This window comes from Fringilla coelebs (genome assembly GCF_963513975.1).
Source record: "Fringilla coelebs genome assembly, chromosome: 20".
Classification (NCBI taxonomy): Eukaryota; Metazoa; Chordata; class Aves; order Passeriformes; family Fringillidae; genus Fringilla; species Fringilla coelebs.
The window spans coordinates 8,057,540-8,079,291 of NC_140046.1; the positions used below are offsets into that span (position 1 = coordinate 8,057,540).

At 47.1% G+C, this 21,752-nt stretch overlaps 1 protein-coding gene across 1 annotated transcript in view; it reads left to right on the plus strand.

Moving 5' to 3' along the window:
- The window catches only part of CLIP2 (CAP-Gly domain containing linker protein 2), a 68,794-nt gene extending 47,288 nt beyond the window's left edge, over positions 1-21,506 (plus strand). Inside the window, exons 8-16 of the mRNA XM_084218854.1 lie at positions 1,836-1,940; positions 4,443-5,387; positions 7,748-7,805; positions 9,422-9,505; positions 9,862-10,018; positions 11,673-11,832; positions 15,990-16,175; positions 17,946-18,008; positions 18,510-21,506. Coding sequence (XP_084074980.1) covers positions 1,836-1,940; positions 4,443-5,387; positions 7,748-7,805; positions 9,422-9,505; positions 9,862-10,018; positions 11,673-11,832; positions 15,990-16,175; positions 17,946-18,008; positions 18,510-18,521 — 1,770 coding nt within the window. The 3' untranslated portion in view covers positions 18,522-21,506. The remainder of the gene's footprint in view (positions 1-1,835; positions 1,941-4,442; positions 5,388-7,747; positions 7,806-9,421; positions 9,506-9,861; positions 10,019-11,672; positions 11,833-15,989; positions 16,176-17,945; positions 18,009-18,509) is intronic.
- The last annotated feature ends 246 nt before the right edge of the window (positions 21,507-21,752 follow it).

Here is a 21,752-nt window from a genome sequence, read left to right on the forward strand (position 1 = left end):
TAAAAACAGTTAATCTAATTTTTTCCGTGTTTTTTGGTTTGGTTTTTTTCCCCTCTATTTTCATAAGTTTTTCCAGAGTTGGAAAATACCAGGAATGATACTGAGCAAGAAAATCAAGTGGGACTGAGAGCTTGACTGGGCACTTTTGTTAACCTGGAGAGAATCTCTTTGAGAAGTCCAGTGATGAGTTTTGTAATAAGTCAGCATCTTCAGGTAGCAAATATCTGATGTGCTGCCACCAGTTAATTAACTGGTATCAACAGAACATTTATTCTTTTTAGTAAAATCAATCCTGGAGCTCCCTCTCGAGATGTGAATCTTTGGGCTTAACAGGGAGCAGAATTAATTTTATTTAAGTAATTAAATACCTTTTTTTTTTCTTTTAATTAGGATGAAATAAGCCAACTTTTACACTTAAGTTATATAATTTGGGGTTTTGTAATATTTGGGTTTTTGAATACAAATCTTTTTCTCCCCTCCTTCAGGGGTTAAATAAGGCACATAAAATACAGATCCATCTGAATAGAAATGGCAGTTATGTCACCATCTATGAATACATGTACAATGATATTTTACAAGCATAAAACATGGATTTTTTTTTTAAAACTTCTGTTTCTATTATTTGCACACAACTCTCCAAGCCTTGCTTTATTGTAGGGAAGGGCAGAAAATCCTTAAAACTGGCTCCAATAGAAAGAGGGGGGAAGCAAATAATTATTTGGAAAATGAAGGGCAAAATTGGGGGTGAAAAATGGTTCTGAGCAGGTCTGTTTGCTTTTTGCTAGATTAATTTTCTAACTTGATAGGTAAATTAATTTTTAATTGTAAGGAAAATGTGGGTTTTGTAAGCTAAAAAAATGTGAAGGCCAGAGTGTGTATGCACCTTCCTGTGTCTCCTCTCTTCTTTTATTTATAGGGAATTTTACATGAAATTCCAGTGGTGGTTGTGGAGTGCTGAGCTTTGCTACCAAGTGCAGCTTCATGGTTCTTCAGCTTTAAAAGTGAAGGGCACTGAGGCAATGCTGAGAGCCAGTGCTCCTGGACTCGGGTACATAAAAGGAAATTCTTGTGCTTAGTTGAATCATTTGTTAAAAAAAAAAAAAAAAAAAACCTTGGAAACAAAGCACCAGCCAACCAACCAAAAATCCCAGAACCAATCAACCAACCAAAAAAATTCTGATTTCTTTTGCCAAAATTAGTAAAGTTTTACTGCACAGAAGTCACTTTGAAATTCATGTCAGGCTGTTCAAACTGATCCACAGGACAGGCTGGGATCTCCCTGGTCTCTTCAGCCCAGTGTATTTTTTGTTTTACAACATGCCATGTACAGAATGACCTGGGGGTTTTTCCCCACTTAGTGCAGGACTCACAGAGTCTCCAGAGCAAAAAGAGGATGGGAACTTCCAACTCTTTTCAGTCCACCCTGTGATTCTTCTTGAGGGAAGATGTGGAGAACCATTGCAACATCTCTGCCTTGTCTGTGTGCACGAGGGCCTTGTGCTGGTGGGAGCTTTGCTTTTCAGGAAGCCTCTTCAGCTGATGCAGGAAGGCACTGCAGCAGGTTTCTAATGCAGAAGGATGTCTTCCCATCCCAAATTCACTTTTCTTGTGAAGAGCCACTACCAGCACCATGTAAAATCCCATAGGGACCGTTTCCTGTTTGGTTGGATTTTTCCTCCCTGTCTGGGTTTTTATTCTCTTCCCGTTGTGAAGCCTTTCCTTGTCTTGTTCTCTGGAGATGATGTTGCAGCCTTCTCTCTCTCTCTCCCTCTCTCTCTCTCTCTCCCTTGCCCTGCTCCCCTCTCCACTGTTCTTTTCTCTCTCTGTGTGAGCAGACTCAGACGCAGTTGGAGCATGCCCGAATTCGGGAGCTCGAGCAGAGCCTGCTGTTTGAGAAGGCACAGGCTGAAAAACTCCTCAGAGAATTAGAGGACACCAGGGTAATGCACCCTCACCTGCCCTGCCTGCAGACAGCGCTTGCACTGCCCTGGTGCTCATCCTGCCTTGCTTTGGGTTTCTTTCTTTTGGTTTTTGTGGGGTTGATTGATTTTGGCTTGAACTTAAGCTTCCTTGATTTTATTTGGTTTTATTTTTTTTAATTTGCTCTCTTTCCCAAAAACAGTAGTATGATATGATTTCTAGCTTTGCTTCTCTTATGAGGAACTTGTTTCTCAGATTAAGTTTGCTTCTCTGCCCCACGCCACCACTTGACACGTGAGCTCCTACAATTCATTTTTCAATTAACATATCCCAATGATACCCACCCCCTGCACAATCCATTCTGCCTCGAGGCCCCCCCAGGCTGTCAGAGGAAATAATAACATTGCAATCAACACTCCAGTCTCCCCTGCCAGTTGTGGGAGCTGCCATCTGAAGGGGAAGGTGCTGCTGGATGCAGGTGGGCCCACTCTGATCCTTGGCTGTGCCTGCAGCAGGACAGGGTGCCCAGAGGAATCCTAAAAGCAGACAGATGTGGAAAGGACTTTTTCATGCTGGTGTGGTGTGGGAAGCAGAAAACTGCTGCAGTGAGCAGTGATGGGATTGAGAGCTGTAGAAAACACAAATGGGAGGGTCTCCAAAAGGTCTGGATGGTCTGAAGCCCCCTGTGCCCATCTGAAATAGTGACCAGCAGCCTCCTGGGCTGATGCTGCTGGGCAAATAGCAACTGAAATGAAGGGAAATTGATCTCTTGGAGCTGGGCTCAGTTTCCTTCTTTCTTTTGCCTTTTTCTAATGTTTCATCCTCTTCTCCATCCATAGTGGCAGCACCCTGTACTCCCTGTGGCTTGTAGGGAGTTCAGCCCTGCCAGGTTACATTCAGATGGCAAAACATGGATCCACAGCCCCTAAGCTCAATGTGTACCATGGCCAGATTTATTGTCTTGCATCCTCTAGCCTCCTTTGTCATTTTGACTTTGCTAATAAACTCTAACAAGCACTCATATGTAAAAATCCCTTTTCCCTTTTACACCAGGGTAAACAAATTCCTTTACAGAAGAGAGGTCTGCAGGCTGAGGATTGCTGAGCAATAAAGGAAACATGATATGCTTAATGCTGGTTTTGATGCTTGTGGAATTCCTGCATGTGCAGTCACATCTCCTCTGTGCATCATCTGGCAAGATGCCTGGTCTGGAAACATAATGCCCTTCCAGGACATTATTTTTCATAAACCTCTGTTGCTCCCTAGTGAATTTCAAGGGTTATTTCCAAGGTGTTTTTCTGGGGAAAGCAAGAGGTTTGTATTAGGAAAAATAAACTGCAGTTGGCACAGAGATAACTGTGAGTTGTCAGTGCTGGTTGCCTGTCACTACAGGGCACGAAACACGACGTGCACACCGCTGCTCTCAGGGTGAAAAAAGGGAAGTTTATTTTCTGACTCTAACATTTTTAGATTTTTTTAAAAGTGACAGTGGACTGGAGGGTGAAAGTGCCCCCTCCCCAATGACAATGGACAAACTTACAGTCTCAAATTTCTCCTCCATCGCCCTGATTTTTTAAGATTTTTCTAAGCCTTCTAATGTTACATTCTCGTAAGGAACTTTCTCACACACTTCCTGTAAATAACTTATTGTTTTGCATTCTTTTATAAAAGAAGAGAAATTTGATGGACTGTTAATTTGTCCAGTGTCATTGGAGAGGCGGCACTGTCACCCTCCAATCCACTGTCACTTTGGAAAGCTATAAATGTTAAGAGTCAGTGTGGTGTTCACATGCCCTCTGAACAGAGAGAAGCTGTGAGACAGGCAGAGAAGAAGGAAAACACAATTCTTATCTCGCTTGCTGTGCCAAAGCAGAATGCAATATGGAGATTGTTTACCCACAGTGAGGATGTTTTGCTGTTCCCTTGGCCTGTCAGGGCCAATGAGTGTGTGTGTGTGTGGGACTGTCACGGGACAGTCATGAGAGAATCAGAGCTGAGTGCAGTCCTGGGCAGTTGTGAGCAAGAGTGAGTGCACGGCAGATTCAGTTTAGATTAAATGTACATAGTATAGTATAACAAAGTAATTCATTAGCCTTCTGATGATGGGGTCAGATGCATCATTCTCTCTCCCCTCACCAACATCAGAGTTGTCTTTGATTTACAATAAGTCAGAAAATAAACTTCCCTTTTTCTTCACCTTAAAAGCAGCAGTGTGTGTGCTCCTGTCCTTTCATGTCCTATAACGACACTCCTCCTCCATAAAAGAATGCAAAACAATAAGTTATTTACAGAAAGTGTGTGAGAAAGTTCGTTACAAAAAAGTAAACATCAGAAACCTCAGAGAATCTTAAAAAATCGGGGTGACAGCTGCCCTGGTACAAAACTGTGCTCAAGTGGGAGGGCATTCTCCACCTCCTCCTTGGAACCTGGATGTGCTTTGGATTTATTCCCCCCGGAGAACGCCGGCTGGGGGGACGCTGTGGTGAGGAGGGGGCACTGACCTTGTGTTTGTGGTGTTGCAGCTGACCACGGTGGCGGAGCAGTCCCGGATCCTGCAGCTGGAGGAGGAGCTGAGCCTGCGGCGCAGCGAGGTGGACGAGCTGCGGCAGTGCCTGCAGAGCTCGCAGCAGGCGGAGAGCCCCGAGCACAGCCTGGGCTTGCACTCCGAGGCGCTGCGGCTGCGGGACCAGCTGCTCTCTGCCAACAAGGAGCACCAGAAGGAGAGCAGCCAGCTGAAGGAGAAGTACGAGAAGACGCTGAAGAAGTACCAGCAGGAGATGGAGAAGCTCAAGTCCGTCAATGAGAAGTACTCGCAGGAGATCGTGGACCTGAAGCAGAAAGTTCAGCAGGCCACGAACGAGAACATGGGGCTCATGGACAACTGGAAGTCCAAGTTGGACACGTTGGCTTCTGACCACCAGAAGTCTCTGGAGGACCTGAAAGCCACGCTCAACTCGGGCCCTGACACCCAGCACAAGGAGATTGTGGAGCTGAAGGCAGTGGTGGAGAGCATAAAGCTGGAGCACCAGCTCGAGTTGGAGAACCTGAAAGCAAAGCACGACATCGAGACAGCTGTCCATATAAAGGAGAAAGAGAGCCTCAAGCTGAAGCTGCAGGAGGCTTTGGATGAAGTGGAAAAAAGCAACAGCAACTGGAAAATGCAACTGGAAACCAAAAGCAGTCAGCACCTTCTTGAGCTCCAGGATGTGAAGGACAAGTGTCGAGATGCTGAGCTGAGGGTGCATGAACTGGAGAAACTTCATGGGGAATACACAGATCAGACAGAAGCAATAGCTTTCTTGAAAGAGCAGATATCTTTGGCTGAAAAGAAGATGTTGGACTATGAAACACTACAGAAAACAGAAGCCCACAGCAAACAGGAAATCCAAAGATTGCAGGAAAAAGTGCTTGTCTTAGAGAACAAGCTGCAGTCCATGGAGGCCCTGCATCCTTCTCAGCATGCAAATGTATGACTTGGGGGTCATTTTGCTGTTCATTATCACTGTTGGTAACTCGTCAGCCACTGCCTTGTGCAGTTTTCTGAGGCTTCAAATATCTGGATGTTTTTTTCTCCCACTAACAGGGCTCTTTCTGCACTGCATCTCCAGGCTGAAGGTGTCATTCCACTCCAGAAAGCCAGTGGGACAATTAGGAAAAGGAGCAAGTGGGGCCACACCTGGGTTTGGAGGCTGCTGTGGCAGCAGGCTAGGGCTGCCATGGTTTGTCAGGGTGGGCTCTCATGCTGAGCCAGCTCTGAGCTGGGAAACCATCATCCCTGCAATGCAGTTGAATTGATTCTCCAGTAAATTCCTGCAAGGAGCTGCAGCAGCCTTGGTGTGCTGCTGGGCAAGGCTCTTTGGGGGTGCCAGGGGGATAGGGTGGAAAAAGAGTCAGCCTTGCTCAGCACCTGGAGCAAGAGAGGTGCAGGGAATGGCTGCACTGTGGGATGGGCTGGGGCTTCACAGCACGTGTGGGAGACAGGGAAATGCTGGTGTTGAGGGCCAGAGTGGAAAAGCTGCCAGCAAGGGTCAGAATGGCACCAGGCCTGACTGAGCATGAGACCAGGGAGGGCTGAAATAAGAGCAGTAATATGGAGGGGTCAATTTGCTGAGGCCTTTGTGTCCAAGTCATCCTTTTTTTTTTTTGGTTTTGTTTGACTATTTGCCACAGGATGCATCACCCTGCCATGGTGTGTGGCACAAGGGATTGTGGCTGGTTCTGCACTGCAGTGAGCAGGGAGATTGCTGCTCATGGGGGGCTGGGCCCCTCTTTGGATTTTGCATGAGAAATGAGGAAAAACCCAATTCGCATCCTGTGGGGATGCAGAAAATTAGAATAAGCTGTAGAATGGGCACATTTTAAGAATACTGTGTTGAAAATTCACTGGTGAGGAAGTTCCTGTTCCAGACAGAGATGCCAATGCTGTGAACTCAGTGCCTGTGTTTAATTCCCCAATGTGAACAGCCCCACTGAAAGCAGCTGCACCTCCAGGGAGCAAAGTCAAGCCCGTGTTATCCAAGCCAGAACTCCACACCTTGGAAACAGGCACACTGAGGACAGCAGAGGCAAAGGCCAAGGAGGAAATCTCCAGCATTAACAGTGTCTGAAGGGTTGAACCTCTCCAGGAGGTTTCATCTAGTAAGGACAGTTGGGAACAATAAGTACAGCCAGGACCCTGGGAAAAGGGGGTTGTTATTACCACATGTAACACTTTATAGCCAATATTCAAACAGGAATGCATGGAAAAGAAGAGGCTGGAGCCTTGTTCCAGAGCCCTTTAGATAAATGGAAGGGCTCTGGGGGATATTGACACTGGATTAGAACCAGGGAAGTCTTGAAGTAATTATTTTAACTGTGTGTCAATTAAAATCAGAATATGGGAAGAAATGCATGGGTGAAAGCCTTTGATTATCATGGGGCAAGTTCTATTTAAAATTGTCTTAGTTAATTTAAAGTGGCTGCAGTATTCACTGTCCAAGTGTTTCAAACAAGCAAAGGTGTCTTGTGACAGCCTGTCCTAGACCTTCAAGGGAGAGCCACAACTGCTTCCCAGCAGCACTTTAATAGTTTTTTTCCATACCAAAAGTGCATCAGGAAGCATATTTCCCCTCTGGGGGTTCTCCTGCTTCTGTTTGACTTGTCCCACAGCCCAGAGTTCAGAGAACTGACCTGGTCCCAGCAAAGGCTGCTGGATGGGAGGACATGTGAGGAGGGGCTCAGCTGTGGCCTCTGCCACAGAAAGCTCGGCACTGGAAGCTCTGTAGTGTCTGGATTTTCACTGCAATAAAGAAAAGAGTGTGGGGGAAAAGCAGAACCCCCTGCACGGGCACGGCATTTGCTGCGTTATTATTTTTATGCGCGCATTAGTTCTCTAATAAATTGCTGTTTTTATAACTTTGGGCACGGCTGGGCTCTGCAGAAGCTGAGGAGCTTGCTGACTGGTAGGTGTCCAGCTGCCTGCAGTGGGGTGTTTGCAGTGGGGTGTTTGCTGAGATTGCCCAGAGGTGCCTGGTGTGAGGGACAGCAGCTCCTCCTGCCCTCTGTGTGAGCAGGGCTGGACCAGAGCCTGGGGCAGAACTCGAGCTCTGCTCCCTCCTGGGTGAATCTGTAGGTCTGCTCACCTGGGGGCTGTGCCTGGGCACTCTGCTCAGCCTCAGCAGGGCCCAGCTGGACAAGTGGCTCCTCAAAAAATTTCCCTCTTGGGAAGGATGTAAAACATCCTAGACGTGGGATACCTTCTGCTCTGGATGGGGCTTTGTGGTTGTTAACTTCTGCTTATCTTTGGGTAGAGGGTTAGTTGATATCTTACATTTTACATTTATTCCAGATGATTGAGACTAATGATATTTCAGAAGAAAAGATAAAGATGAAGCAGACTATGGAAGGTATGAAGCTGTTATTTTTACCCTGTCCTAGTCACTCGTACACCTTCCCTTCTTCCAACTTTCTGCTCTTGCAGGGATGGCTGTTTGTTAATGTTCATTTAGAAAAAGAAGAAACTAGCCTTGAAGGAATTGAAACAAAATGAAAAATAGAAAGTTTTCTGGGATATCACAGTATATATATTTTTTTCATTAACCTGCTGTCATCAATTTCTTTTTAAATCTGTTTTCTTTAGAATCAGATTTACTTTTTTTTTTCATTCTGTAGCTCTCTTTTTCCTAGTTTGCCAACTTACTTAAATTTAACAGAAACACAAGGGTTTAGGAGGACATTTCATCTGTCAGAATTTGCCAAATGACATTTGTTGTCTGGATTTGAGTTTTCCTTCTAATCAAGCTGAGCATATGCAGGGGTGGATGTTTTTACCTGTGTTAGATACTCTCCATGCAGGTGGTGCAGGTTGGAGACAAATCTGGGGAAACAGGTGCATTTCCATCCCATCACTGATTTATACAGCAGGTAAAAATCAGACCTTAAATGTTATTTGCTCACAGGAGAGGAGTGATAATGGTAGGTATTAATGTGACTGGTTTCAAATAATGATAGTTACTTTTTATTCAGCTCACTATAAATCAAATCCATCCTTTTAGCAAAATGTGAGACTTGAACACTCAGGAAACTTGTATAAAGTGCATTTCAACCTGAACTGCACCCAGCCCCCTCTCAGAGGGTGAGCTGTGAGTCTGAGCAATAGCAGAGCTGGATTCAGAGGTATTTTGTCCTGTTTCCATCGCCCTCAGTGCAAGCCAGGCATTGTCCACCAGCCTTGTCTGTCTTTGCAGATCTGGGATTCTGTGGAACATTCAGGTTATGCCCCATCCCTGCAAGTGCCCAGGCACAGGTTGGACAGGGCTTGGAGCAGCCTGGGACAGTGGAAGGTGTCCCTGCCCAAAGCTGGGGTGGGGAACAAGGTCTTTAGGTTCCTTTCCAAACCAAATTTTTCTGTGTTTCTGCACCAAATTGTTTGCTGACTGACAGGTAATTCCTGCCTTTCATTAGATCCAGCAGCCACTGCTCTGAATGGCCACTCAGTCCATGTGTGCGTTGTTTCCACACTGAGTAAACCCCAGAAAGATGTTCTGAAAACAACCAGGTCAGATTTGACCCACAAAAGCATCAGACTTCAGATCTACAGCTCTGAGCATGGAAATTCATCTGTTCCAGAAAACATGTCTGTTGAAACAGTCACTGCCTCCCACTGTAGGAGGTGACACAAAGACATGTGCTGAAAGTTCCTTTTGGTTTTTTTTTTTTTTTAATTAATATTTTATTGCCTTTTTCCCCCTCCTCCTTTTGTTGTTGTTTTTTTTTTTTTTTAAATTAATGTTTTATTGCCTTTTTCCCCTCCTCCTTTGAGGTTGCTTTCCTGACCCTGTCTGATACAACTTCCCAGAGTCCCCCCAGCTCCCAGGGTGGTGGGATGCAGTGTCCCTCTGCCAGCAGGGCTGTACCACCGTGGTGCCACTGGACCCTGGCCCGTGCTGTGCACCTGGCACCTTCCCAGTTTGCACAGAGCATTTTCCAACCCTCTCATCCCTGTCTTTTCACTCCCCCACAGACCTCCAGGACAAGCTGAGTAAAAGAGACAAAGAGGTGTCATCCCTGGTGACCCAGACTGAAACTCTAAGGGCCCAAGTAAGTGGTAAGTTTCCCTAATACAGTGTTGGTGGGAATGAAATGTTTCCCTGCTTGTCCTGCAGCCTGGTGTTGGACAAGAGCCCAGAGCTGATGTAAAACACGATGCTGCTGGTTTTTGAATGGCTGTTGCTGGTAAAAATTAATTCAGAAATCAAGCACAAACTGCAGCAGATATTGGTGTCCTGTGAGGGAGGGTTTGGGCTTGTTTATGTGTAAAGCTAATGTGTCCCCTTAACTACAGCCAGTCAAGAGTTAATTATGTCTGTGCTTTTAGGAGCAGGAATTGGGAAAAGGCAAAAAGCGGGGATATAATAAAGGACTAAGTGACCTTTCTTCTCTTGAATCCTCTGCTTCTCATAGCTTTGGAAAACAAATGCAAAACAGCAGAAAAGAAGGCAGATTCGGTGCTCAAAGAAAAGAAGAGGTTGGAAGGAGAACTGGAAGCCTTGACCAAGAAAACACATGATGCCTCAGGGCAGCTGGTGCTGATCAGCCAGGAGCTGCTCAAGAAGGAGAGGTCAGTGTGCAGGTCTGGAGGACAGAGCTGCAGACAGAGGGGCCCTGTGAATATTCATGTTCCTTCGGCTGCTGTGATGACCACCAGAGGAAATGTGGGGCTGCACTGTTGGAATCCAGCCCACATCTTGAATTTGGTTGGAGTTAGAGGCTGTGAATTCTCAAAAGGCTCTGCCCTTTCACTGCTTGCCAGGAGCTGCAAGGCAGCTCAGAGGAGATGCTGAATGAAGTCACTCCAGGCCAGCCAAGCTCAAGCAGTGCCTGTGCAGATGCCAGTCTCAGAGCTGGCAAAGGGGGGCAAGAAAAGAGTGGTGGGAGCTGGGTCAGATTTGTCCACTGGCCTTTCTTTGGGTCTGTAGGAAAGGTGAGAGGAAGCACAGCAGGGCTTCAGTGGTGTGTGGGCTCTGGGAATGTCTTCATCTCTTCCTGCTGCTGCTTGCATGTGAAAAATCTGTATTATATGATTGGTTTTTCACAAATATTATATGTGCTATGTTAGAAAGTTGTGCTGTATTAATTCCCTTAAGTAGTGTGTTAAATAGAGTTTTAGGTTATAACATAATGTTAAAATAGAAGCTGTGCTATGTAAGATACTTTTTAACTAGCTCAAGAAAGGGATGAGATAATCAAGAAATTCTTTGCACGGAGATAACAGCAACAAGACACTAAAATCCCAAAGAGACGAATTGTTGCCTCCTTATGGTGAAGAACCATTCTCCTTGCAGACTCCATGGAGTCTGACCATGATTGACAAGATGAAGGGGGGGAAGATGACAATAACCAGAAAACACCCTTTGTTTGAAAATAATGTTTGAATCATGTATGAGATGTATGAATATGCAACAGGCTATTGCTTTTAAGGGTTAATCCTCTGTTAGCAAGCCCTGCTTTCAAGAGGAAAGCATCCCAACATCCGTAAATCTTTGCTTTTTTTGTCCTAAGTCTGACTGCCCAAACTTGTGGGAACCCAGGAAATTCCTCTGGCTGCCCTGGAGGGCTCGAGCCCCTGCCCAGGGGGCTCAGAGACCTTGGCACAGAGCCCAAGACCCCTGTGCCTTTGATTTAGCCCTTGAAAAAAACAATTATATGAATAATTTATATGAAGGATTACAAGTCAAGAGAGTTTAAGTAGAATTATAGTGAATTTATCACGGGGTGAAAAATAGATTTTTTGGGGGTTTTTAGAATGGGGGTTCAGGGGGCAAGATGGAGGAATCTGGGCATGTCCAGCCTTTCTCCTTCTTCTACTTGGCCTCCATCTTCTGCTGTGATGGTGGCACGTTTAGATTGGTTTAGAGTAGAAGCTCACTGTCTAACATAGGTGATGGGTATTGGGAAGTAATTGTAAAGACAGAACACTGCTCCAGGAGCAGGCAGAGTGCCTCTGTCTGTCCTGCTGAGTGGACCTTGGCAGGACAGGAGAATGAATTTTATAGATAAGGAACAATAAACGAAACTGAAGAGCTGTGACTCTTTCTTCGACCGCCAGGCTGGGAAAAGAGACTTTCCAACTCATCTCGGGGTCACTGTGACCAGCTAGAGCCCCGAGACAAATTCTTACTGCTCTAATTCTCGTTCCAATTTTTACAACCATTTCATGACTGTTGAACTTGTGACATTTTAAACCCAGAAGTGACTGGTGTTTGTGCCCCCAGGAGCCTGAACGAGCTGCGGGCGCTGCTGCTGGAGGCGAACCGGCACTCGCCGGGGCCGGAGCGCGACCTCAGCCGCGAGGTGCACAAGGCTGAGTGGAGGCTGAAGGAGCAGAAGCTCAAGGATGACATCAAGGGGCTGCGGGAGAAACTGGTGGTGCTGGTGAGGGCACTCAATGTGCATTGGTTATGTACCTTGGGCCTGTTGGTTTGGGCACGTGGCTGTTAGTGATGGTGTCATGGGATTCAAGCACATCTGTCCAGTAAACTGGAAGGTCCTGGCTTAATTAAAGCACCTGAGCTGAATTCAGGGGATGTCCTGGCTTAATTAAAGCACCTGAGCTGCATTCAGAGGATGTCCTAGCTTAATTAAAGCACCTGAGCTGCATCCAAGGGATGTCCTAGCTTATTAAAGCACCTGAGCTGAATTCAGGGGATGTCCTGGCTTAATTAAAGCACCTGAGCTGCATGCAGGGGATGTCCTGGCTTAATTAAAGCTCCTGAGTTCATCCAGGGGATGCAGGGTAGTAGCCTGCGGACTTTAGCAGAAACCAAGAGGGTTCAACTCTTGTTCAAGGCTTTGAAGGCCTTCGGGTTAAGTGATCCTAAATTTCTTGGACAATGGGGGAGATGGGAAGGAGGATGACAGATATGGTGGTTAGGACAGCAATTAGGATGTTGGTTGGTGCATCATTGTTTTTGTGGGGTGTGGGGAGAGTGTAATTGTTGTGCAGTGTGCAAGGCAAGGGCAGAAGAACAGACTCAGCAGGGAGAGAAGGGAGATGAGCGTGGCTGAACTGTCTTGTTCAGTCAGTTCTTGAATAAGAAGTCATTGGGGTAGAAATCCTGTTAGGGGAGGGAGTCCTGCAAGGGAAAGTAGGGTTAGAAGTAGTATTGCATTTAGTGAGGGGATTTTAGTCCATGAAGTATTAGGGTAGATAGTTTTAGTACTTTAATTGAGTTGAGAGTGAGGAGGGCAGTTGCAGTTATTATAGAGTACAGGTAGAAGTTGAGGAGGCTAAGTTTAGGGTTGTAGGTGATAACAATTGCCATTCAGCCCAGGTGGGAGATGGAAGAAAAAGCTAGGATTTTTGGGATTTGTGTTTGGTTAAGTCCCATTTCCTGAGCCAGAGATGGGGTAGCTAAGAGGGGTTTTTAAAAGTTTTATTTTTAGTTTTATGAGAAGGGTGAGATAATATAGATGTTATAATTTATGCTATTACAATAAGAAGTTAATTATTTTTAAATTACAGTGCACTATAAGTGTTTCTTGGTTTATTAGTTTTTTGTTACATCATGCTGTAGATGTCTTAATTATTTAAAACTGTCTTTCGTGGGTCCCACTACAATGTATGTTTTATAGTTCTACTTTTGTAAAGTATTTAGCTTTATTTGTACTTTGTTTTATTAGTTTTTTATTTTATTAGTTTTTTATTTTGTTTTATTAGTTTCTTATTTAGTTTTATTATTTTTATCTTTTATCACGTTTTATTTGTAGTATTTATTTCCTGCATTTCCCCCTCTCTCTTGGATAGAAAAAGCTTTTTTTGATGGTTTTGTTTATTATTTGTTCTGTATAGTGAAGTATATAAGGTAACCTTATATACCTTCTGTATAACCTTATATAACCTTTAAAAACTTTTTATAAATTTACAATCCTGGGCACAGCCTAGGGGCTGGAGGGCTCTGTACTGCTGAGGGGAGTGGGGGGGTCTGAGCCCTTCACTCTTGCTCCAGGTCCTTTTGTTTTCTTTTGTGCTGCTGAGCATCTGATGGGGATTCTCTTGACAGTGACTGAGCTCAGCAGCAGAGATATCCACATCTCATATATCACACAATATCCCAGCTGGAAAAGCCACAGGGATCATCAGGTTCAACTCCTGGCCCTGCTCAGGACACCCCAACAATCACATCTGCCTGGGAACATTGTCCAAACCCTCCTGGAGGTCTGGCAGCCTCAGGGCAGTGCCCAGCACCCTCTGGGGGAAGAACCTTTCCTGATATCCGAGCTGGACCTCCCCTGGCACAGCTCCAGCCATGCCCTGGGTGCTGTCCCTGGTCAGAGAGAGCAGAGCTCAGTGTGTGCCTCTCTGCTTCCCCTCGTCAGGAAGCTGTAGCCTGCTGTGTCCTTCCCCAGTGTTTTTCTGTTCACTCAGGTTTTAGATCCATGCTTAAATAGGGCTGCAGTTTGTGGGAGGAACTGAAGGTCGTTCAGCTGCCCCACGTGTTTTACAGATTCTCTGATCCAAGAATAAGCAGTGTCCTCAAATTCCCGTGTACTTCAACGTCCTCCAGTGGCTGAGATGGGAATAATTGATTTGAACTGCTGGGAACAAACTGGAGCTGCTCCTGGCTGCTTGATCCGAGCTGTGCTCTGCCCCCATCTGCTGCTGAAATTGCAGAGTGGTTCTAGGCATTATATGGATTTCTACCTTGAGTTTCTGCAGCTCTTGGTGTGGGAATGCTTAAATCAGAGGGTTTTGGGAAAGCTGTAAAAGGCAGGCTTCAGAGACAGCAGAATTAAGCAGTAGCCATGAGATTGGTCAGCAGAAAAATTATGTAAGCAGTAGAAAAGTAAGGACAAACAGAACAATGGTCTGTGTATTAATGCTTGTCTAGAATAACTCCCTAAGCTGCAGAAAAGTTTATCTAGTGAGATATTAGGGAGTTCTAAGCTCAATAATGGAGCTCTGTGCATTGTGTTTGAAGGCTCACAAGCAGGTATTGCATTTGAAATAAGCAAGCATTGTTTAACCAGAGGTGCCTGTGCTTATAGTGGTTGGATAGAACTACTCTCAGTGTGCTTTTGCTTTGTGAGATTGGTTGTGGTGGTACCATTGTGGGTTTCTTTGGGTCTGGATTGAAGGCATTTGAGACAGTAGTTCATTTTTGGACTCAGGTGTTTATTATTTCTTATCAGTAAAACAACCATGAGTCTCACAACCATGAGTTCTGCAGCTTTTCATTAGAAGGCACCACAAAAATGGCCAACAATCTCTTGTTCCAAGGTCTTTTAAGACTAAACTGTCCAATTAAGAATTGACACCTAGATTGTTTTCCCTTTTAACCCAATAACTGATCCCACAGAGCCCACAATGTGTATTTTTCCACCCAATTACAAAATGCCACCCAAACCCATGAAGAAGGAGGAAGAAGAAGCATGAGGAAGAAGCCCAGGATGACACCCTGTGCCCTCCATCTTGCTTCCATCCACAACATACTAAAAATCCCAAAACCTAAATTTCTCACCAAATGATGCACATACACTGCTCTCTATAATCTGTTTCGCACTTTTGTAGATTCTAGTTTATCTTGAAGTTTAGGAAACTTTCTCCATGGATGAGGGTCACAGTCAGTGCTCCCCTGCGGCTCAGGGAACCCCAGAGCAGACAGAGAAATATTCCCAGTGCCCTGGGTTTCCACAATTGGTAAAAAAAACTTTTAAAATTAGTTGTAAAATTGAGTTCTTGGTCTGCTGCCTGGGGTGTGAGCTGGTGGCATCTTCCCATTGTCATAACCATGTAATGAGAGTGATGCTGGAAAATAAAACAGCTCAAGGCATGTTCCCCAGCAGTCCCGTCCTGCTGGTGATTTGTGCACAGCCCCCAGCTGGCAATACTTGGTTTTTCTGTAACATCTCCTGTTGGGAAGGATGAAAGTGTGACAGGAAAGTCTCACAGATATGTGTGCTTAGCAGAAAGATTTTTGAATGTAGAATCTGAAGAAGGAATAGAGATGGAAGCAAGTTTTGATAGAGAAGAAAAGAATTGCTGAGCCAGTCTCACCTGATAACCAAGGAGGCAAAGGGTGTGTGAGTTAGAAGGGGTTTTATGGCTTAGAGCAAAGGATAAACCCACCCCAAACAAGAAGATGTTTTTACCAAGCAGAAAGAGAGCACAGGCAAACAAGGCAGCAAATGTGACAAGTAGAAATAAGGTCTCAGAATTTTCCACTGCAAGAAAAGTGAAAAACAACTTCTGGCTTAAACTGAAATGTACTGACTACAGTGATTGGAGAGCAGTAACATGGATATGGTAATGACAGTAGTTATGATGGGCTATAGGTAACAGTTAAGGGATAGATTGGTTCTGCTGTATTGAGATGCTCAGCAAAGAAAAGTCTCTAATGCACTGTAACCAAAACCAAAGGGTCTCCAGGCCTGCCTGCTGGAGCTGACAGCTGTGGGCACAGCTCTGCCACCCACCACCCTGGGCTGCTGTAACACCTTGGATGGAATAAACTGAATTTTGGAGAGCCCCTGGAGTGCCACATCCCTCATTCAGGCTCTGACAATGTCCCCTCTTCCCTTGGCTGCCCCAGGACAAGGAGAAGGCGGCGCCGGAGCAGCGGCGGTTCTCGCTGATCGACCCCTCCTCGGAGTCCGAGGTGATCCGGCTGCAGCACCGGCTGGTCAGCACCGAGGACGTGCTGCGCAACGCCCTGGAGCAGGGACACCAGATGGAGAAGCTCATGGAAGCCATGCGCCTCTCCTCTGAGAAAACACAGGTACGGCGTCAGCAAACAGGGCGGCTTGGCCCTCATCCGTGGCATTCACGTTCTCTGAACGTGATTCCTTCACCCAGGAGCCAGGATCAGGTGTCACACTGCACAATGCCAGCGCTTGAGGCTCTTGCTGAACTCCCCATCTTTTGGCAGGCATGCAAAAACTCTGATGGATGGAGAGTTGTCTTGGTTTGGAAAGACAGGTGCCTGCTAAGGAAGGCAGGAGCCTCCCCTGAAATGGAGAATGCAAACCCTCCCCACCCCTCCAAATTGCTATGAATTTTAAATAAGGGGTTCTCAGGCAAAAATATGGGAGCAGGAAATAACAGTTCTTTAATGGGGACAGGAAAAAAAAATAAAAGGATAAAATAAAACAATGCAATACACCAGAACAACACTGACAGAGTCAGAACTCAACCTGACACCCTGTGGGTCAGGGTGTTGGCAGCAGTCCAGTTGGAAAAGGGGCTGCAGTCCTCCTGGAGTGTCAGGGGTGGTTCTGTTGGAGCAGGGGGGTCCTGTAGGAAAGGGTGCAGTCTTCCTCCAAAAATCTGTGGAAGGAGAGGCAGCTGCTGTTTCTCTGGGAAGTCCAGTGCAGAAGAGCTGTGCTGGTGTGTCAGAATCTCCAGGTTATATCTGGGTAGGAATGCTTGGCTCCTCCCTCTGGGCGGAGCATCTCACAATGGGATGCTGCCATTCTTATCAGCCATGCAGGGACATTCAATGGCCTCTTATCAGCAGATGTCCCCTCCCAAGGGAGGAGTGATTATGATCACTCTGAGAGAGATAAGGAGAATTGCCCACTTGACACCAGACAACTGCCATACAGATGGCAATAGATGTTCCCAGACCAAACTCCAAGCCTGGTTTTTGGTAGCAGCTGGTCAGTGCCCAGACTGGGTGGGCTGCAGGCAGGGTGGGGCGTGCTGAGCTCTGGCAGCAGCACTCTTCTTGCCATCCAGGTAGGCTCCACTGCCTGGCAAACAGCTCAGTCTCTTATCAGAGCTTAGTTTGAATTTCTGCCTGGTTTTTGTGATCAAGCTAAACCTCTGTCCCGTGGGGTTGATTCTGCACCTCTGTGGTTCCAGTGAGGATGGAAACTGAGGCTCTTAGATCCTGCAGTCTTGTCTCCCCATAATGCCATCAGCAGTTCACCAGCAAATGTGACTCTGATTGCCAAGATCCATTCCACTGGGAATTCCATTCCCACTCCACTGGGAATGCTGGGGCTTCAGGCTGCAGCTTTCTTCTCTTACTTGTGCTGGCTCTACTGCCATTGGGAAGCTGAAGGGCTCCATACTACTCTGTTAGAGAAACATTACAAATGTTTAAAAGTTCTTGTGCTTTTTAAAGATAGAACAGCCTGTCTTGGTTGCCAGACTTGTCCCTGGAGATGGGAAATGGGGAATGGCAAATGTCCTTTTCAGTGCTGGATGTTCAGCAAGCTCTGCTTTGCAGCTAACACTGCCCTTGGCTGGATTTGGTTTTTTGGTATTTAAGAGCTAGGGTGAATGTGGGTCTGTGTCCACGAGGAGCTTGGGGGATGTTTGGTGGCTGGGAGGGATGCAGTCTGGCACATGGGGATGGAGCCAGGGTGCAGAGGGCAGGAAGAGTCTTCCCAGAAGTGGGGTGGGGTTTTTGCACCCTCCTTTCCTTGTGTGGAGCGGGCAGCTAAGGAAGGACAGGGCAGTCTTGCCAGATTTCAGTGCTTGTAAGCAAAACCACCAGGATCTGTGTCCCTCTTCAGGAAGTGTTGTCTGTTTTCCATTGCAGACTGTTGGAAATTCTGGGTCTGCTAATGGGATTCACCAGCAGGACAAATCCCACAAGCAAGAGGTAAGTTTTGAGCAGAGTCTCATTTAAAACAGTAATCTGCTTTGTGTGGTTCCTTGCCTGCTGTGGTGGGGACAGCACTTGGCTGGGGGTAGTTCTGCCAGCACAGCTTGACTGTGTCATTCCCACAGCAAAAGCAAGAGGCTGTGCACAGCTCCAGTTCCCAGGTGTGGTGGGAACCCCACTAGAAACCCCCTGAAGCCATGGGCAAGGTGGTGGGGAGGGGCACACAGAGAGGGGCAGTGCCAAGGGAGCTTCCCCACAGCCTCCTGGGTCAGTGCTGTGTCACACTGCTCCTGTGGAGCCTGCTCAGCTCCCTGCTGTCCCTTCTGCATGGGTGGCATTTGTGGGACATGCTGTCCTGGCCTCCCACAGCAGAACTTCATCCACCCATTCTGGGCAGAGCAGTGGGCATTCTACTCCACACCTTTTCCAAAAAAAACCCCTCTGTGCTTCCCAAAAAAGCCTCTGTGCTTTTGCCTAACAAGTTCTGTTTTTTTCCAGGAGAAGCTCTGATAGAGAAGAGGTGGAAAGGATCATTTCACGCCAGTATCAGCTCCTCTGCACAGTCAGGAAAAACAACACCACATCTGGCTTTAGCACCTCCAAAAGACCACACACAGTATTTTCACTTTGCAGCAGGACAATGTTTATAATGTACTAACTGATGTAATCAGGACAATCCCAGAGTCCAGTTTTCCAAGACAGCCATTGTTCCAGGAGGGAGAAGAAAGACCTCTCTGGGTTTGGTTTCTTACTTGTATTGGTTTTGACTGTGGAATTTGTATTGTTTGAGCTGCCCTTGTCCCACCAGCTGACGTGGTTTGGATGACAGCTGCCCTGACCTGTGGCTCAAGTGTCAGTGGGTGCCAGCAACCCCACAGGAGCTGCAGAGGGATTTCCTCTGGTGTTCAAAGCATGTGCCCATAGGCTGCACCCTTCCCACGGGGTCTGTCCCTTCTCTCCCACACACCCTGAGCACCTGCACCAGTGAGTGAAACCTGCTGGGCTGATGATGTGAGCTTTGGGGACGTGTTCCCCTCCTCCCTTTCAGAAGACATCACTGTTTTAGAGCAGAACCTGCACTTAGTTCTTGTATTATAGCATGTCCTGGGAAATAACCCAGTTTCAGAGGGATATTTATTTTGTTCTCCCCTGCCATTTGGGGAAGAAGCTGTGGTGGCTCTGAGTTTGGGGTCAGGCACACCTTGCCTGGGTGTAGTTGGCCCTTTTTCCTGCAGTGGGATCTCTGAGCAGCCCTGCTGGAGTCCTGTGCCATGGCCATCTGTCCAGCTTGGCCCCCCTCTCTCCTGGGCTCTGTTTTGAGCTCAGGACTCCACAGGTGCTGGATCTCAGCATTGCTGGCCTTGGAGCTCCGTGTTGGGGCACTCAGTGTGGGACAGATACATTGAACAAAAGGTTCCCTCTTTGCCTGTCCAATTTAACAGCTCACTGTGATTCCTGGTGCTTCCCAGAGCTCTCCTTGGCTCTCCAGTGAGATGCCCATCCCCTGCTGCCCGAGATGGATGAGGTGGAGGCACTGCTGTGAGCCTGACTCTGATGGCTTCAGCAATCCTCTGTGCATGGTGTGAGTGTTTGGAGCAGAGGCAATCCAAGAGCAGAGCCCACTCTTCCTTCTTCCCAAGGCTTTACTCCAACTTTGCACCCCAGCTCCCAGGTGATAATAGGGCAGAGGAAGGTGACAATGTGCTCTTCAAGGTGTGAAAGGGCCCAGGTCAGGGTCACTCTCCAGCAGCACAGGGAACAGTCACAGCAATATTTTTCCAGGCTTCTCCCAGTTCGTGCCACCTCCTCCAGGCTTCTGGTGCTATGATGGGACATCAGTGCAGGGACAAGATGGGAGAGGAGATCTGAGCCAGACCCCCAGCAGGTGAACACGAGGGCACATCAGCTCTGTTGGTTTTTGCCCTGATTTGCCATAAAGTTGTGTCACTTTTTCTTAGTGGGTTGCCAGACTCCTGCTTCTTTGAAGGATGAGCAGCCAGAAGCAGCCTGGGAAAGACTTGAGCTTCAGGACTGTAATTTTGCCATGAGGAGGACACTGAACACTTGACCTTTCTCACCTGATGCAGGATTGGTGATCTCCTGTCCTCCAGAGGAGGATGGGAGAGGAAGGGGAAGTAAAACAGGTCAGAAATCACAGCAGAAGAAATCTGCTTGTGGTAGCAGGAGGCAGAAATAATTCATGTAGGATTCCATCCTGCCTGGTAGAAGTGTTTCTTAAGATCTTAAAAATCACCAGGATGATTGTCACATCTCTGCCTAGCTCTGGGAGTTTCCCAAGGGATTGTAGGAGTGGTCTCCAAAACCCTCCTGGTTGAGTATTCATCTTCTAAGTGATTTTGGGAAGTCCCATGGGGAGGTTTTGTTTGTTACAGCTCTCAGTAGTGAATACCTCACTGCTGGTTTTAAGAATTTAGGGCTGATGTTTCCCAAAATGCTCCTGTTGGCTGGATGGTCTCTGAAGTCATGTCTGCAGACCCTGTGGGCTTCCCTGGGCACCTGCAAGAGGGAGGCCCCATTCTGGTTTGTAACTTATTTTCCTGTTTGGGTCTTCTAGTGACTTGTGACCAGCTGCCTTCACCTGCAGCAGAGATATCTCTGTTTTCCACCTCCCTTTGGCTCTGCACAGAGTGGGATCCCCTGGAGTCCCCATGGGAACCATGGTTCTGTTGATCAGATCCAAAGTTGCCAGGCTGGAAGAGTCTCTGGCTCCTGCCTCTTCCCAGGGATCATCCCCTGAGAGCAGCTCAGAGCTGGGGCTTCTCCTGTTCAGCTCAGGAGACAATGCAGAACAGCAACAGAGGGGTTCAGAGCAGGTTCAGAGTGAGTGCTGATGGTTTTCTCTGGCTGTAAGTGACTGTGCTGGTCCCTGAGGATCAGCCAGGAGCTGTTGGCACTGCTTGGCTCTCTGTGCAGGCTCTGTGGTTGAAGGGTTGAAGCCCCCCACCCACTGGGGTGCAGGTCCATGGGAGCTGCTCCCAAGTAGGACCATCCACCATGCCAGGATATTTGTGTGCTCACATGGGCTTCAGCTCAGCCCTGTGTAAGGAGGGATTGCACTCACTCACTTCCTCCCTCTCCAAAATTAGCACCAGCCTCTGGCTGCCCTCCTGAGGTGGTAAGAGACCACACTAGGGACAAACTTGGAAAGGACAAGGGGGAGATTCCCCATCCCCTCTATTTATTTGTAACTTTAAGTGCTATTTTTACCTATGTGGTGGTGTATAAAGTGCTTCACAATCCTTGGTCCTGCTGGCTTGGTTCTTTGGGGGAGTTTGGGCCCCTGGAGCAGTGATGATGTCCCCTTGTCCTGTTGTTGATCCGGGCTGGTTCCTGTTTGTGCCTTCACTCCCCCTTTTGGCTTCAGCCTTGCTCTTACCTCGATCCCTGGGAGCTGCTAAGGGAGGGCTGTGCTTTCCCCAGCCTGGGAATGAATGCCATGCTGGTTTTGCACCTGCAGGTGGGTCCTGAGCGGGGCTGCAGGCTGGGGAGCAGGAGGTGACACAGCTGGGCTCCGAGGGAAGGAGCAGCCCCAGAGCCAGCAGCGCTGCCCTGACAGTCAGTGATGCTGTTCTGCTGAGAGCTGAGCCCTTACCCACTGCAAAAACAACCTTTGGGATGGAGACTACTTAGTGGGGAGGGATTTCTTCTCTATTTCTTAAGACCAAAGGGGAAAAAGAATGAGTCTTGCTTGGGAATGTCAGCTTTATCCCTCCTGCAGCA